Source organism: Erythrolamprus reginae, chromosome 1 (assembly GCF_031021105.1).
Source record: "Erythrolamprus reginae isolate rEryReg1 chromosome 1, rEryReg1.hap1, whole genome shotgun sequence".
NCBI classification, from domain to species: domain Eukaryota; kingdom Metazoa; phylum Chordata; class Lepidosauria; order Squamata; family Dipsadidae; genus Erythrolamprus; species Erythrolamprus reginae.
Window position 1 is genome coordinate 332,810,878 of NC_091950.1, and position 19,709 is coordinate 332,830,586.

The window sequence follows — 19,709 nt, forward strand, 5'->3', positions numbered from 1 at the left end:
GACCAAATAAGATACAATGAGGATGGAAAAACCTTCACATAAATAATATCAAAGACTCTTTCCAGGAATAACTGAAGTTTAAAGATAAGGCAGATGAGAAAATTTAGATAACTTGATTAGTATATCACACAGTTGCTCCAACCTCTTTAATGTATGTGTAATGGGGTTACATTATTTTTAGTTGGATCAAAAATGATTATATCAATATCAATTTGGAGGAATAGAAGGGATGCAACCCAAACCACTACTGTAAAATTCATCTCAAAAACATAAAAAGTATTTTCTCCTTTTCCATGATTACCTATAAAGTAGTAGGAAGTTAATTATAACTGCCTCTACTCAGAGCAAAAACTAATGAGAATAAGCCAAATCTCAATAGAAATCTTTGTCACTGTTTAATACTTCTTACAGTGAGTCTTCTATTACAATGCCCCCTGTGGAGAAAGGTTTTTCTGCAGACTCGGGCGGTGGTGGCGATGGTTTTATGTGTTCCCTGAATCCCGTGGATAGGGCTTCGCTTGTTTATGTGGACTGCTTTCTGGCATGCTGTCACCAGTCCATGGACTGAGGGATTGGGGATCCCATTCTATTACATCCATTCTATTATCTCTGGGACTGCCTTCTGCTGCACGAATCCCAGCGACCAGTTAGGTCCCACAGAGTGGGTCTTCTCCCGGTCCCGTCAACTAAACAATGCCGCTTGGCGGGACTCAGGGGAACAGCCTTCTCTGTGACGGCCCCGGCCCTCTGGAACCAACTCCCCCCAGAGATTAGAATTGCCCCCACCCTCCTTGCCTTTCGTAAGCTACTTAAAACCCACCTCTGCCACCAGGCATGGGGGAATTGAGATACTCTTTCTCCCTAGGCCTTTACAATTTTATGCATGGTATGTCTGTACGTATGTTTGGTTTTATAATAATGGGTTTTTAATTGTTTTTAGTATTGGATTATTATTATATGCTGTCTTATTATTGCTGTTAGCCGCCCCGAATCTCCAGAGAGGCACGGCATACAAATCCAATAAATAAATAAATAATAAATAAAATAAATAAATACATCCACAGGGGAATAAATAACAAAGGTACGGAGCTTACAGTATAACAATATTTTTTATCATTTTGATGAAAGCCTCAGATGCTCCATATGCCTCTGAATGCAATTCCTGTTCATCTTCATACATTGGGTTCAAATCCTGCTTAATAGTAGACTCAGGGGTGGGCAGCAGGCAGGACAGGGTAGAAATGAAGATGTGTGCACAACTCCAGCTGATTGGCAGCTGTCACTTCCTGGATTACTGGTCTCGGCACAGCTCTCTTTTTTTCCCCTGCTGCTACTGCTGCATCTGGGCTCCTTGCTTTTTTCCTCTTTCCTCCTTCCTAGCCTCGGACAAGCTTCCATTTCTCCTGCTCGGCTCCCTTCCAGCCTCAAGCGGCCACCACCCGTCTGAGATGCAAGCAGAAGGCATGGGTGGGAGCGGTGCTGGCAGCATTTATGCTTCGGGCAGCACCCGTTCGCCTAGCTACCCAGCCTGAGGTGTGGGGGCAACCCAGGAAGGAGAGCGCGGGAAACACGAAGCAAATTGTCACCCCAGAGATTGACACTGGTAAGGTTGTAAGTCGAGGATTTAATTTTCACTTGAACGATGATGATCGTTTAAGCCACTCCCACCTGATCAGATGACCATCAAGCCACTCCTACCCAATCACATGGCCATCAAGCCACACCCACAAAATAAGCCACATCCAATGTGTGGTAGTAAAAATTTTAGCTGCCCATTACTGAGTACACTACCTATGTTGCTACTATTTGCTACTATTAAACTTGGGAATCAAGTTACTTGTTTACAAACTTTTTCCACCCGGAGACAATTTCCTGGGAAAAGACATAAGTCAAGAGTTGTTTAGGATCCGCTTATCAATCTGATCCTCCTACGAAACCCATCTCTAGTTCTACAGTTTATAGAGGGGAAAGGAGGGGAAAAATAACCTACAGTTTTTGTGATCTCAGTCAGAATTTTCCTAAATTAGAACAGTGTTTCCATCCTACTTCCCCTTCCCTTTCCCTACATTCAGATAATATCAGACATGATTTTGGAACTACTGCCTTATTCTCAGAATTATATCAATTGTGTTTCACATTGACTATTATGCAGAATAACTAATATTGTTTTTCTAAATTATGAACAAAATGATAGAAGGAAAGTTTTATACTTTTATACAAGATTTATATCTTATTATATAAGTTTTATATATTATTTATAACAGTAATTTAGTACTAAATTGATTGTACAGTTGTGTCTAAAAAGGCAAGCAATTATCCTATGTAACCCAAGTACCTTTTGGATTTTTATATGTTCCTTTTTTTTGCCTTGATTCATTGTCCAACCTACATTAATCTAATCCTGATGATTCTTTCCTCAGCCTTTGATTAGATTACAGATTATAAATATCCCTAATTTATTTTAATCAGTTGTGACTAGACTTTAGACCCTTTTAATTACAAACTCAATTCATACCATATTCAATTTCCCAGGTCTTAATTTACCATTTGAAAAAAAAAAGAATGGTATGATAAAGGAGACTGCAACTATACTGTGGTTTTACATAAGTGAATATAGCATCTTCTGGGGTCTGCTTCATTTTTAAGTTGAATGATATTAATACTTCAATATCTGAATTCATGCAAACAAAGTTTTAACTGCAAATTGCAATCAGATTCTTAAAATATTAATAACTTTGTGTCAACCATACATATAATCTAGTACCAAATTGAAATAAATAAATAAATAAATTACATTTTGGAGATGCAACTAATTTACATTTCATTGAAAAAGTATTCTGGCTTCCAAACAATAATAAAAATGAAAACTGAACCCAGATGTTTCACAATTGTGGTAGTTTGTCTATTGGCTTATTCCCCCCCCCCCCCAAGATAATTTGGTTCTTCTGTATTATTATAGTATAGAAATTCTAGACTGAAAAATGGAATGACAAATTTAAAGTCGCGAATAAGGCAAATTCTTCAATGGCAAGCTTTCAAACAGGTTTCCTTCATGCTTGAAAAGGGCAGCTCATAAAACTCACGTTATAAAAGCCTAACTCTTAATTATCAAACGCAAAATCTTTAGATTGCAGTCCTATATCACAGACATAAATATAGTTGTGAGAAAGAATGACAAGATGGTGCTATTATTTCAATTTCGAAAGCTGTAAGTAAGTGCAAATTCTGGGAAACATCAATGTTGCACGATGAGAACAGGGATGAAATAAGTTCTTTATACCTGTGAAGTGGTAGATAAGGAACAGAATGTTCTCAGGCTTGCGAGTGGTTTGCTAATCCCTGGCTCACTTTTCAGAACCTAAGATGGTATAGCACCAATTTGACCTGTTCTCAGGTAAGGATGGTTTTCTGAGATTAAAATTAAAAAAAAATGAATACTGAAGTCTTTTCAGAGATCTTACTCTGCAATGATCTTCTGAAATGCCCTCATTAGCCTATTCCTTGTGGAAGGGAGACTTTTCAGTAGAGGACAAGTAGCTTGTAAAAACAAGCTAGGTGTGAATAAAATGAGTATCAATGGAGGGAAAGAAGAGAGTGACCGAGAATGTATAAAATAGCTCTGGAAAAGCACATTCAGGACTCTTGCCTGTAGCCCCAATGAATTTGCCTGGAGCTAATTCAGCCTTCGGCTAAGCTAGATTCCCCATTCCTGGCACATACCATGCATTTTCCAAAGAGAAAGCATGAATGCTACTGCTAGTCAAATGATTTTACCATCCAGCATCCTTCACTTAATGGGAAACTAAGATGGAATTGAATCTTTCGCTATTTTTCCAAACCACAGTTGGAAAACTGCCATGCCGCTATTCATAATATGATTTCAGTTGACTGGATTTTCAAGGGGGTTTTTTTCCCCCATCCCTCCAAATTTTTGACAGAATCCCCGTGATCCTTCATCTTTGATGAATTTGGGACAGTGCCATCCGGGAGGGAAAAAAATCTTGCTGAATGGAAATGGTTTCTTTGCCAGACATTATACCACTACCCTGGATGCTTTTGGAAGTACTTTTGATATTCAACAGCTGCCTTTTTTAACATGTATGAAAACTAAAACTTTCCTTAGTCTATGATGACAGACTTGTGGATTTTGAAATGGCAGGTTGGTGAAAGAACATATTAAAAAATAGAGAGAGACATTTGGATTAATGCAAAAAAACCTACATTGAACTGCATTACATTACATTAATATGCAACGGAGATTTCATGGTTCAGCCAAGGCTTGCTTAATCTTAGGAAAATAACTCTGCTAAGCAGAAGAATGAAACAAAAGAACAAAATATCTGAAATGCTGACCTTGAAAGTTTGTTTTGATAAGGCTCTATTTTGGGCAACTTCTTGCATATGGAAGATTAAATCAAATAGTTTCTCTAAGAAGGAAGTAACTTCAAAATTTTGGATATGGTACAAAAGAATATTTTTTTAAAAAAAAATTAGGAATGATTTTATCCCTTGTAATAAATTGATGGATTTTGCTTGTTAAGTAGCAAAGGTGAAAATCTGTTTTCAATGTGAAACAATTGTGTTTGCATTGCAATTTGAATAGTTTGCAAACATATTTTGATGAATTATGTCAGAAAGGCAATCAATCTACCAAAATCCTTTAAATAGTTTCCCCAGGTTGCATTACAACACCTGTTCACATAGAAGCAAGACTCTTTATTGTATTTTATCAAAAGAAAAAGTCTATGTGCGTAATAAAAAAAGCCTTCCCCAGCTCCACAAAATTAGATTTGTTGAAATGTGTGAGTTTGATTTTAGAAGATAGCTGAAATTTCAGATCATATGTGAAGATGTTGAAATGCTGTGATATCAAGATCTCTTTAGTTTTGGCATGGCAATTTTGGAAGTCTTGATTAAATGGGCAGATTGTGCATAAATATTGTAATCCAGTTATATAATAATTTAGTGTGTGTGTGTGTGTGTGTGTGTGTGTGTGTAGGTCTTGGCATATTTGAGTTTCTTCCCATGTAAGTTTCAGAGATTTCTGGTGACGTTTCGACGAGGTCCCAGTTGTCATCTTCAGGCTGGTGCTTTTGTCCTTGTGCCAGGACGAACACAGCGAGACCTGAGCTGCCTTCCCTCTATAAATACTGGTGGGTGGGTGTGGAGTGCTGGCTCAGCAGATGCAAGCTGTGTTGAAACAAACTATATTCTGTATGTGCAACCTATTTTGGCTGAATTTGAAAATGAAGGGAGACTAGGATAGATCTAGTGGCCTCATCAGCTAGCCATACCCGAAAATAGGTTGCACATACAGAATATAGTTTCTCAGCTATGAAAATTCATTAACTGCCTTGGAAATGGCCCTGGGGTTGGGCCGAGAGGCAAAAGGAAGCATTAAGCTCCTCCCATATTTGGATATACCAGGGTGATTCGACAGAAGAAAAAAAATAGAACACTTCCCTGGTACAAAGCTGAAAGGATGAGATGCTGTAGCCCAGAGGTTAATTATCAGAGATTGTAACAGTGAACAAACTTTCTCATAAAATATATCTTACTGGAGATATTACACTAGAGTTTTTTGCCATTTCCCTAGTCTAATCTACTCCTCACTCTGCCACATATATTTGCCATTAGCCCATTATGGTAGTATGAGAGAAATAATCAGGTAAAACCTTTTTTGGATTAGTCACTGAAGCTAGTTTGAACATCCCAGATAAAGTAGCTATTGATGAATTTCTTCTGAAAGTGCACTTTAATCATTGGGCTTGAACACCTGCATGTATAATATAAGAAACTCTTGTGTACAGCATGACTAAGAATTTTGGACCTTTGTCTTATATGAGATGCCAATGAGTATTTTGAAAACAAACCCTGTGTATCTCTTATTGATGGTTATGTTAAAGCTTACATGGAAAGCTAGAATATCTGGCAGAAAGGAAAACAAGATTCCAATGTATTAGCCCATTCTCTCCAACCTACATGTAATCAATCTTAACAGTCATTTACATTGTCAACCTTTACAAGGTTTGCCATCAATAGTTTGAAGTTGAATGATTTCATTTTTATAAGATTTGCACAGGAAACAGCTTCCTGATGTTTCCTTTCAAGGTGGAATATTGCACACAGTCCCTGCAGGTTTTTAGAAGAATTGGTATGTGCTGCCAACAATCGGCACTTAGATATTTTAGCTATTGGAACTGTTTTTTTAAAAAAAATCTATTTCCTTTGATTGAAACAGTGAAATTGACCTCAACTGTTTGGGATTAAAAGTAATGCTGGTACAATTTCATGATTCCTGAAACAGAAAAGATAATGCTAGGAATAATAAATGCAACTACAACTCCACACAGTCAATAATTTTAGAAAATATTCCAAAATTTTGCTACTAAAATAAGAAGGAACAAACAAAACATCCTGCATGGATGACTATACGTTGACAATATGATTATGATTGGAAGATGGTAACAGATTCTCATTATGGATGTCCTATTACCCTTGATATAATTCATTTCATTCCATTAATTTTTATCTTCCTTGATTACTGTCTAGTAACACTTGATGCTAGGTGGCATATAGATGTAATAAATAAAACAAATAGTTTGCATTTTAAAAAATCCTCAAGAAATGCTTCACTGTCAAACAGAAAAATGTTGTGGTTGCAGTGGTGATATCCTTATTCATAAGCTGTTGTTTCTGAATGAAGCTATCCCAACTCCTGCGTTATTTATTCAATAGATCAAACTTACTTTGGTGAATACAATGTTTTAAATTATTTCATGGCAGATGCTGTCTACAGAAAATAGACATGTTTATTATACCATGGTTATTGGTTCTGACATCTTGGCATGCTGAAAACTACTGATGCAAAATGCTAAGTGTAAGGAAACTAAACTTCAATAACCAAACATCATTCAGTGTCAGCTGTACCCAAGTAAAACTTGCACAATGAATGGAAACACTGTGGTTTCTTTATATTCATTTATTGAATTCAACTTCTAGATATCGACACACACAGACCTGTCAATTGAAATTAAGTTGGATAGATTTTTTTTCTCTTGTCCAAAAAAAGATTTTTAAAATCACTTTCAGCTTGTCATCTTTTTATTTATTAAATTTATTTGCCACCCATCTTGTTGCAAGATGACTTTTCAAATATCCATTTGCAGAAGGGTGTGCAAATTATTCCAATGTTTTAAACTCAAAATGGTCCTTTGAATGTTCAAAGTGTGGAACAAACCACCTCATATTCTAAAGTTTTTTCACAAACTCTATGTTTCATTCGCAGTGCATTGGAGTACTTTGCAATCCTATTATAGTATTGTTTTTAAAATTCTTCCAATCATGAAGATTTGCAAATTAATTAGCCAATAAAATAGCAGTTGTCATCAGATGTCAGACTAACTTGACGGCATCTCAGTACATAACTAGCTAAAGGTTTATTGGCTGGAATCCATAGAGGGGAGAAAGTGGTGGGTGAAGCACATACCCTTAGGAATCATTCGGGACACCTGAAATATAAATTACTTCCTTCCTAGCCTGTGGAAGCAAGATTCATGAGCTGTAATTAAAGTTACCACTGTTTTTTCTGTGCAAATTGGAAAATGTATAACTATACCTGTTTATTGAATGTTGTTTTTGCAGACAAATTGAAAACACGGGCATATCCTTGAATGGTGAAAGTGTGATTGATTTACATTAATATTGGACTCCCGCCACAGGCTCTTTGCATTTTTAATTTGCAAAATACTTGAGAGTTTATTTGTTTATTTATTTGTTTATAAATTTATTTTAATCTGGAATAGAAATATCCAGAAAATACTCTTTCCTATTTTTCTTCTGCTTAGTGTTCTTTGTTTCCTGGCTAACTTAAAGGAACTACAATTTATTCAGATTACTGACAAGCAAAGGTGGCTAATGTCCCAAGGATATGCAACCTTTAGTTGAAAGCTTTTTTTAAAAAAAGTTTGATAAAATGATAATGGCTCTGGAAAATATTTATGTAGTTCTAGATAAATTAGATTCACAAAACTCTGACAAAAGGAATATGATTTGAAAGTTGTAGATCCATTGGAAAGTCTGGAAAGAGATATGGATTGTACAGATGTAGAATCTACTCAGCTGACTCCATACACCACACCATACACCAAGTTCAAGCCTGCATTCTTTTACAATAGTAGATTATTCCTAGGAGGACTGAAGGACATTGAGGAATGGATTTGTCACACTTAACCAAAAACCACTTTCATCTGTACTTTGTTGGGAAAATAGCCCGACTATGGAGACTAAATTTATTATATTTAAATAGACAACAATTGATAAGAGAAAATATTAAGAAATAAACGTGTATATTTGATGCAGGACAAATCACACTTAATTCTTGGGGTGATTTGGAATAGATAAAATGCCATGGTAAATTTTCTACAAGTCGATTCCAATAACAATTTAACAGGTTTTTGAAACTTTCATTTTTTTTTAATTTGTTGGAGTTTTCTATTTTAATTTCTATTTCTATTTTAACTTTTTTCTAAATAAAATAGAGTTTAAAAAACTAAATTTGCTGAATATTGGTGGTAGATAAAACACCCTTTTTAGTGAAAACTGAAGGAGCTATTTAGTTTATTCTCTAGGGCAAAACATTCTACTGGATTTATTTTGTTCTGAGATTGAAATATTGCTGTTATTATCATATCAGATATAGGCTCCCTCCATGAAAGTTTTCCATCTCTAATTATTACAGTTAGAACTGCATGGGTCAAGGTTTTTTAATTAAAAAAACAGCTTCAATGTTTCATATGATCGAAAATACACTGTATAGGAGTAGAAAAATTACTTAATACCAATGTGGAAACAAAGCCAAATTTGGTAAAAAAAAATTAAAGAAAAAATTTCCTGAAATATTACAAAATGCAACTTTGTTGTTAGATATTATATGTTTCTGATTATTAAATGAATAAATGGAAGTAAAATAAAAATAAGAGAAATCAGAGGTTTTGTATTTACCTTTCTTTTTAATGAAGTTTTTCATGTGTCACAAGGAATTACACATATTTCTTACTTCTCTAAAATTTGAACTCAGTTTAAACAAACAATTATTTTCAGCCACTGATGAATTAAAAAAACCTTAATTGTAAGTACAACCTTACAATTTTTCCTTACAACCAATGGAAAAGTATCCCCAAGTCACTAATCACTATAGACCAGGAGTGTCAAACTTGCGGCCCATGGGCCAGATGTATCACTTACTGACCATGCCCATGCCCAGGTTAGCAAAGGAGGGAGTAGTGATACATCACGTGGCACTGCAATGATGACCCGAGTTTGACATCCATGCTGTAGACCAGTGTTTCCCAACTTCGGCAACTTGAAGATATCTGGACTTCAACTCCCAGAATTCCCCAGCCAGCATTCGCTGGCTGGGGAATTCTGGGAGTTGAAGTCCAAATATCTTCAAGTTGCTAAGGTTGGGAAACACTGCTATAGACCAGTGATGGCGAACCTATGGCATGAGTGCCACAGGTGGCACGTGGAGCCATATCTGCTGGCACACAAGCCGTTGTCTAGCTCAGGTCCAACATGCATGTGTGTACCAGCCAGCTGATTTTTGGTTCACACAGAGGCTCTGGGAGGTATTTTTGGCTTCCAGAGGGATGGAGGAGGGCGTTTTTACCCTCCCCCGGCTCCCGGGAAGCCTTTGGAGCCTTGGGAGGGTGAAACACGAGCCTACTGGGCCCATCAGAAGTTGGGAAACAGTCCATTTCCGGCCTCCAGAGGGCCTTTGGGCGTGGAGGAAGCTGTTTTCGCCCTCCCTAGGCATTGAATGATGAGTGTGGGCACTCATGCATGTATGATAGAGTGCATGTATGGTCTTTTGGCACCCGAGGAAAAAAAGGTTTGCCATCATTACTATAGACTTTAAGTAGTCCTGATTATGTTCAATTCTAAATTTTTTAAAAGTCCAAAGTCACAATGATCACACCTTGTTCTTCCAGATAATCAGAAATTATATACATTTTTTTTTCAGTACCAAGTTTCATATTACCAACTTGACCTAACCGTAATAGCAAAAATAATTCATCCTCAATGGAATTATAATGGGAATTTTTTAAAAAAATGCTGAGAAATGGAGGTAATACGATATTTGATTAACAAACATTCAGAAATCAAAATGTATAAGGAAAAGGAGAAAGTAAAAAATACCTGGGGAGATGATGGATTAAAAGCCACATTGATTACAGATTCAGTGTGTCCTGTCAGTTTGTAAGAATAGGTGCTGGAATGCATCCCATATATATAAGCCTGAAAAAGAACACATATTTTAAGTTGCCAATAGCCAATCATGGAACAAGATTTTTTATTTTTAATCCCTTAGAAAAAATGTACACCTGTCGAAAGTCCAGCCCTTCACAAGATAATACTGAACAACAATCTAATGCTTGCCTTTGCTCAAGGACATTTGGGGGAGAATAAAGTAAAATAAAAGTTAAATTCTACTTGCTTTTTTCCATGTATTCACACACACGTGGAAAAGGGATAAGGGTTTGATCATACTGTCAGAGCCACAACTTGACTATTTTGAGCCCAACCTGGACTCAGCTGCTATTAATGCTACACTCTATTGCTTAACTGCAGCCAATACAGACACTAATGCAGTGAGCTTCAGAACTTGAGAACTATGAGAATTTTAGTGTTAACATAAGTCCTGGAGACTTAGAAGGTATAGAAATAAAAGTTCCCAATGTATACCATTATGAGCTACTGGAACGCATTGATTCTTTTAAATCTTTTAGTTTAAAAGAATCCCCCCCCCCCTTAAAAAGAAATGTCTATAAAATATTCCCTGAATACATAGACTTACCTTCTCCAGAAATCATACATTTATGAAATCTATTTGGATCACATTTTATTATTACTCATCAAAGACACATATCTTTCATCTAACATTACCAATGAGAACCAGTTTTCTGTAGCAGTTTAAGGTACCAGCTAGAAAATAGGAGATAATGAATCTAAGTCTTGGCTTAGCTACAAAACCAGCTAGAAGTTTTGGGGCAGATGGTCTTTCTCAGTCCTTAATAAACCGCCCCGAGTCTGCGGAGAGGGGCGGCATACAAATCTAAATAATAAATAAATAAATAATAAATAAACAAGGCAATGGCAAGCCTCTTTCAAAAAATGTTGCCAAGAAAATGACAAGGACTTGTTCAAGTAGTCAGCAAGAGCCATAAATGACTTACAGGTACCACCGTTTGATATTAATTGTACCTTATATCTAGTACTATTTAATACTGCTTATACTAATATTTTAATAACTCTACTTTCAGAAACATGTACCAATTTTTCAGACATAATTTGTATTCATCTCAGAACTGAAGAAGCTTCTTGGATGAAATGACAAAGTCCAGTTTGTCTTTTGAATTTACATCTTTGAGACCTGCACTCATCTAATTAGATGATGCCTGACTTACCCATTGTACTTATAAGAAGAATCTTAAAGACCATAGATTAAACACGAGCTAGTTATATGTTGCAATTGCCAAAAGAGTCAATGAGTCTTTGAGAATGGTCAAGATCACAGGGAGCATCGTAATTTTTTTTTTTCTGTCCTGGCCAAGCTGCACTTGAAATACTGTGACTTGCTGACACACCCTAAATAAATAAATGTGACCAGTTCTGGTCACCATAACTATAAAAAGGACAATGAGAAACTTGAACAGCCTGACTCTTGAGTTCATAGGCACTCCATCATTGACATCTTTCAAGAAAGGTTTGGACAGTCATTTTGCGGCATGCTAGGAGTATTCTTGCACAGGCAGAACATTGGTTTAGGAGACCTTCTAGGTCTCTCCCAATCCTATGATTCTATTCTTGTTTCATAGTAGATGTATATTTCTATTATATATCTCTATTATGTATTCATTTCAATAAGGTTAAAAATATGCAAACAAAAGAAAAGTATTGGGTGTACCTTTTTTTTGTAACAGCCATTTTTCTATTCAAGTATTTCCATATTATTTTCAATAATTCCTATCCTGTTTCAATAAATATATCAGCACAATCTATTTACTCTATTTATATGTAAGTCTCCTGCGTTACTTCTATAACATTCTATGTTTAAACATTGGTAAATATTTTAACTGAAAATATCTAAGCCTTATTTTAAGAAAAGATCTTCAAACTATGTAAATTATTCAACCGCAGAAAAACCTTGTCCTTTTAAAAAGAAGACACATTAGAATGTTGCTAATGTCCTGTTTCTGTTGTCATAAATCAAAGGGAAAAAGCAGAAAAAGCTTTAACTAGTTTTGTCTGGTCTGTGCCAAATAGTGAGATAAATTGGTTCATACTGACAAATATAACTAGGGTGGTAAGAAAGCACATACTGTATTGTACTTGCTGCCATTTTTGTTTTGTTTAACTTGGTATCCTAGCTGTTATTTTATTTATTGTCTTATTCGTTGTTTTTTATTTTACAACTCTGTAATTTTAATTTGTTATGAAATAACTACTATACAAAAAACAATTCGTTCCATTGGGAAGAATCTTAAAATCTGAGTCCAACTCTCATAACGAAGTGAGGCTGCAGAGTAATCTCCATTTATTTTGACTGGGACTGGCTGGCTTTAATGACAGAATCTTGTGAGTTTTATTATGTTGTACACCTTCTTCCTGCTCTTTATATTCCAGTGAATCAAAAAAGTGTCCGCTTGAGTAACTTCCAACTGTTACCTTGTTTTTCAGGACTTAAAAAATGGTGCAGACTCTTTTGTCAACAGTTCTTGAGGGGGGTTTGATGCTCTTTGAGCTTGGTTGTTTTCTTGCAAACTAGATTTTTCATTACCCCATCAATGTACACTTATTTCAACCCTACAAATATTCTCCTTTATTGGCAACAGTTTTATATATTTCTGTCAAGGTTATTTTTCTTACTGTCTACAGGGCCTTCATGGCTTCCGGAACCTGGGAAACGCTTGCATTGAAGAAAGCTTGATAGACACCAATGAGCAATTTACTACCATGAATATTTAAACATTATAAAAATCAATTTCAATTATACATGACAATATAGAATAAAGAAGTAGAATAGTTCACTCTGTAAAATACATGTCTTCAGGTTTTAAGAAATGTGAAGTACACTGCTCAAACAAGTAAAGGGAACACTCAAATAATACACCCTAGATCTGAATGAATGAAATATTCTCATTGAATACACTTTGTTCTGTACAAAGTTGAGTGTGCACAACAGCATGTGAAATTGATTGTCAATCAGTGTTGCTTCCTAAGTGGACAGTTTGATTTCACAGAAGTTTGATTTACTTGGAGTTATATTCTGTTGTTTAAGTGTTCCCTTAATTTTTTTGAGCAGTATATATTTTATACTATTTAAAAACTGAAAAAACTGATTATTGGATTATTCACTGGATGATTATAAAAGGATAATTTATTACCATTTTTATGTTGGAGATGTAGTCACCTTTAAGGCATTCTTTTGTATTCAATTAGTTACTTATTTAGAATAGAATAGAATAGAATTTTATTGGCCAAGTGTGATTGGACACACAAGGAATTTGTCTTGGTGCATATGCTCTCAGAGTGCATAAAAGAAAAAGATAAATTTGTCAAGAATCATGTGGTACAACACTTAATGATTGTCATAGGGGTCAAATAAGTAATGAAGAAACAATCAATGGTATTGCTATGGTTCTTGGAAGAAAGTTTAAAGTTTAGAGTCGTCAATGTGTTGCAAATTTGGAATTTCAATTTATGGAGAACTTTGTATAAGCAGTGCCCAGAGTGCTCAAGTTACAACAGTTCATTTAGTGACCTTTCAAAGTTACAACAGCACTGAAAAAAGGGACTTATGATCCCTTTTTACACTTATGACCTTTGCAACATCCCCATTGTCATATGGTTTACATTCGGATGCTTGGCAACTGACTCACATTTATGATGGTTGCAGTGTTCTGGAGTCATGGGATCACCTTTTGTGACATTCTGACAAGCAAAGTCAATGGGGAAACCACATTCACTTAGCAACCGGGTTACTAATTTAAGAACTGCAGTGATTCACTTAACAAATGTGGCAAGAAAAGTCATTAAATGGAGCAAAACATACTTAACAAATTTCTCACTTAGCACCATAAATTTGGGGCTCAATTGTGGTCCTAAATTGAGGACTTCTATACTATTATGAATAAGCTGATTAAAGGCACAAAAACCAGCTAGGTAATTTTGGACCAGTGACACTCTCTCAGTCCAACATATCTCAGAGTTATTATGGGGAAAATAGAAGGCGGAAGGAGTATTGGCTATGTTTCCCATGTAGAGCTATTTATAAAAAATAGTACACATGGGATAAAAAAATCTAATAAATAAATTCCTGGAAAGATGTCTGTAAATCACATTGTAATGGTGGCTAAATGAAAATGATCAACTCGTAGAATACTACATATTGTCAGAAGTAAACTACTATACATACACATTTATCTTCAGATCCACAAGCGATGAACTGACCACAAGGAGAAATACTAATTCCACATGGATGACAGCGGCTATTATGACCTTCAAAACGACGCTCGCACCTGAAGAAATGTAATAAATTTAAATACCACAAATTTTAAAACAATTGTTTCTAAATTTACTCATTCTTTTCAATGAGGTGTATATTCTATTTATCTCTGCCTTACAATCAGCATCCAACAGTAAGATGGGCAGCCAATAAATGAATGAATGAATTGAATATGATATACCGTAAAATGCTCAAGTTGCTTAAAAATTAAGAGAATTTAAGTATTTTATGTATTACAAAATACCTAAACTCTCTTATTTAAATAGATTTTAAAAATTAAAATGTTATTGAATTTTATAAAGGTATTATGTGCATACAACTATAGTATATAAACTATAAAACTATACATAATAAATATTCAAACTATAAAACTAATGGAAGACATAAGCAGAAAAAGTTGCATTCATGTTAAATATCCCAAGCAAATAGTACCTGTCTCAGATTTAGTTAGTATTTGCAGTATTAGATGCAGAATTGACTTTTGTATGTTATTAGGACTATTCCACTATTTCTATTTGTTCAATTTGCTGTCCTCTAATTAAATAAATAAATCTAATTACATTACATATGTTGTGATTAGGAAGAGAAATTCAATACATTTAATTAGCTTTATTTTTCCAAATATTTTGTGGTGTTGATTTACTTAATCCTAGTATATATTTTAATATTTAATTTTTACTACACATAAGTTAGAAGGGTAGTGATGCATGAGAGAATATGTGTATACTTAGTCATATATGTACATAAGTACATTCAAGAAATGTAAATTAGAATACGGCCACTGTTCCTAGTATAACTAAAAACAGACAATTGACATGCAGATCTATGATTTTCCTTTTCCAAATTTGAGGAACGGGTTGTAAGGTTTTGGTATCTTTCATTTAATACCTGCATCAATTTATTTTCCAATATCATTTTCAGTTTCTTATACAGGCTCAGAAATTTTTCAACACTGTTCTACATGACGTCTTTAAGACATAAATTTAAGAAACTCTAATTAATAGCTATGATGCAATGGAATGCATCTATGAAGGGGGATGTGGTGTGATGGATTTCAGTAATGCAGCAGTTTCCCAGGAAGGAGGGAGCACACATTCCAAGGAAGGGAGGTGGGGCGAGACAAGAGATAACAGAGTTTGGAGATGGATCATAGAGGGAGGAAGAAATTGAGCATAGCTATTTCCTAGAGTTTTCCAGGTTATATTCATAGGTTAGGATAGTATAAGTTTAGACTGGCAAATTTCTGTCTATATGGCATAAGCAAATAACTCACTGAGCTTTGGCTGGATTGTTGTTCTTGGTTGAAGCCTGACACATAATATGATTAAATAACTTAGAAAACTGTCTTTAATAATAATAATTTAATACAGGAAACATTATTTGAGACTAGTTTGACTAGTGTCTTTCTGGGAATAATATGGAAGCTACACTATTTGCTACAATCTTTTTCCAAGTCCTTCTGGTCTACCCTATGGTCCTGGGATTTTCCAGTGGCTGCCCATCCAAGAGCTAATCACTTTATAATAATTAATAATAATAATAATAATAATTTATTAGAGTTGTATGCCGCCCCTCTCTGAGGGCTTGGGGCAGCTCACAACAACATAAACAGTGTACAAATCCAATTTTAAAATAAAATAATCACACACCATACACCAGCCTTGACAATTGGGGTGTGTGTTAGTTTCCCCATGCCTGGTGGCAAAGATGAGTTTTTAATAATTTACTTTCCATTCTGCAGTGTTTTTTGAGATTATCCAAGAAAAACAAGGCCCCTGTTTATTTCAGCAAGAAATTGTTTATCTCAAAAGAAATTTGTAAGAGGCTTTCCGCTGGGTATGTTCAGAGGCATTATTCACAGTGACTATTATATGCCGCAGAACATATTCAACAAAATCATCTGGATAAAATAAAGGAAATAAATGTTCCTACTACTAAACAGTTGAGCATTCCATAACTGAGTACAATATCTTCTTTCTTTTTTGTCTGAAATAGATGGAACTCTAAACAAAGCCTGACTCACATACTGTTTCTTTGATTAATAGATGAGAATTTGTTAAATTGTAATAACAGCTAATTTGTTCATTCTTGGAGGTCTCAGATTTATATATGAGGATGGTGGCTCCTGGTTTATGGAAATATAAATCCATTTCGTCTGTTCCAAAGACATAAAATAAATCCCAAGGCTTGTAGATCTTATTTGTGAAGTAACAGTTTATCTGAGCTGCTTTTGAAATTTGGCTCAAAAAGAAATAAAACTTTTTACACATCTTTCACCTTTTTACAGTGGAATCATAACATGATTATACAATTATGAAATTCAAGCTAAGAGTTCTCATAATATACAATTATGAAATCCAGACTCATATATCCCTGTGGATAAACATTCATAGATCAAGATGTTCATAGATCATGAAGGACATATATCTTTTCCTCCCTTCTGACTTAACAAAGAAGCAATCAATAATTCAAATGCTGAAAGCAAAAGTATTTACAAATGTTTCAAAGAAATTGGTTTACTGGTGGTGTGCTATGCAATTAAATCCTTGTCACATAACTTTGAGATGCTACAAGAAAGGCTGGGGTAAGTGGTATGTAGTTTTTCACATTCAGTCTATGAGCAGGCAAAAATACCCGAAATAAAATCTGGAGAGACTAAGCAAACCAGCTTGACCATATGTCTATGCTCTTTGCATTACAAATTGATGTAATATAAGCTTCAAAATAGATGACAAACTTTATTTCACTACTAATTTCTTTAATGACTTGCCTGATTTTTCTTTATAAAAATTACACTTCTGAAAAAATTATCACCATTTGTTTATTGCATTTTTATTCCAACATTCCATCAAAGAATTGACCTCCTGTGGCACATTAGAGAAAGATTACATTTGTAAAATGTAAACACAGAAGTAATTCCAGTAGCAGCAGAAGGTACCCCTAATGTGGCAACACAGAGAGAATGACTTATTTTGCAACTTTGAAAGCATAAATTCACTCATAAAGGGAAATAGGATCTTTCAAATAAATTGGGTCCAAGCTATATATATAACTGTAGATCACAACCAACATTTTGACATGGCTCCAGGAACAGGCTGCCAGCAGTGGAAGGTTATTAAGAAGGGAATTGCATATTCCTTTTAATCAGTTCTAGACATCAGTCTGGGTACAGAATTTTGGACTAGCTCTTTTCTCTTCCTGAATACTTTTCTCAGAATATGCTATGGTAGTTCATTTTACAATAACATGTGTCATCATGGCGAAATCTGACATCTCCAAGAATGCATAGAATTAATCGCCATCCTTAACTCTGCCAACACATTTCTGGACACCACAGCAACCTGGGTATCCAGGTTCATCAAGGATTCCACAGGCTCTGATTTTTCAAAGATAAATTACTCCATCCAGCGCAGCTAGGCTGCCTAGGTTTTCCCCACCATAATGTCCTGAATCCTCACTCCAAGAACTAGTGGCTCAATGCTGTGCTCAGTCCATAAGCTTGTAGTGTATAGATATTCCCTATTTAGCAACCACTACTGAGCCTGGTAACTCAGCAAATAAATACAGTGGTGACTAACTGAAATTGAGACTGTGTTTATGATTATAGAACTGCGAAAGTTATACATGTGAATATTGTTTATAAAGTTACTTTTTCATTACTACCATAACTGAAAAATGATTGGCATTAAAGACTGTTATCTTCTTCATATAACTCTGGTAATTGTGCCTTTAGTGCAAATTCAAAACTAGGCATGAAGATCCAAGGGGCTATACACAGCGGTGGAGTGCCCCCCAGTTTGGCTTGGTTCTTAGAACTGGTAGCAGCGGTGTGGGGGGGCCCACCCACCCACCCACTCAGGGCAGCTTTTATGCATGTACAGAAGTAGTGCATGTGTGCAAACCAATAGCAACGGGTTTTAGAATCCACTACTACCATACACCTGACTACCATGGATGAAAAAAAAGAGAGAATTCCTTCTCATTTCTGGGAGAATTTGGTCAACCAAAGATCAGGTGAAGTGTTAATACCACTTTATAAGGCCTTGGTAAGTCCACACTTGGAATACTGCATTCAGTTTTGGTCGCCACAATGCAAATAGGATATTGAGACTCTAGAAAAAGTGCAGAGAAGAGCGACAGAGATGATTAGGGGAGTGGAGGCTAAAACATGAAGAATGGTTGCAAGAACTGGGCATTGCTAATTTAATGAAAAGAAGGACCAGGGGAGACATGATGGCAGTGTTCCAATATCTCAGGGGTTGCCACAAAGAAGGATGAGTCAATCTATTCTCCAAAGCAGCTGAGGGTAGAACAAGAAGCAATGAGTGGAAGCTGAACAAGGAGAGAAGCAACTTAGAACTAAGGAGAAATTTCCTGACAGTTAGAACAATTAATTAGCGGAACAGCTTGCCTCCAAAAGTTGTGAATACAGTACTCCAATAGTGGAAGTTTTTAAGAAGATGTTGGATAACCATCTGTCTGAAGTAGTGTAGGGTTCCCTGCCTAAGCAGGGGGTTGGACTAGAGGATCTCCAAGGTCCCTTCCAACTCTTTTGTTGTTATTTGTTAAATATGCATTTAGAATTTTGGTGTGATCCAACAATTTCTCCATTCTTATTTCTCTTTTTATATATTCCTAAACCTGCATACAAGCAATGTTGCCTATGATAGAATATTTTGAAACATTTCTACAGCTTCATAACTAGAACTTTTCATCCAAGGAGTTGGTGAATACTATATTTTTAATATAAAGAGTGCTTACATAATTTGGAACTAAGATTTTAAAATTTCCACTAATTTGTTTTAATAGCCAATGGACAAGCCCATCTAGGGTATCAGCCCCACAAAGTCAACTGCCATGGAGATCATAGCATATTACTATGATGTTAAATTAAACTAGTCAACAGTACTGACAGACAATAAAAACTAGAAGAAATATAAATAAAAGGGAGAAAAAGGAGGGGGTAAATCAAATACTCTAGAAGTAACCAACAGTATAGCATATTATATGATATAATTTACAATTACAATATAAATTACAGATAGTCTTTTTAATTATTTTACCATATACCCATAAATCTTAAATTAAAATTTCAAAGAGACAGCAAGTAAGTAATCTGTTAAAAAAATTAACTTTTTAC

At 35.3% G+C, this 19,709-nt stretch overlaps 1 protein-coding gene across 2 annotated transcripts in view; it reads right to left on the reverse strand.

Annotated features, from left to right (window-relative positions):
* WDR27 (WD repeat domain 27) overlaps positions 1-19,709 on the reverse strand; it is a 77,067-nt gene that overhangs the window by 10,504 nt on the left and 46,854 nt on the right. For both annotated transcript variants that reach the window (XM_070733896.1, XM_070733895.1), the window contains 2 exons: positions 14,480-14,582; positions 10,201-10,299 (listed from right to left, as the gene is read on the reverse strand). In XM_070733896.1, coding sequence (XP_070589997.1) covers positions 10,201-10,299; positions 14,480-14,582 — 202 coding nt within the window. The remainder of the gene's footprint in view (positions 1-10,200; positions 10,300-14,479; positions 14,583-19,709) is intronic.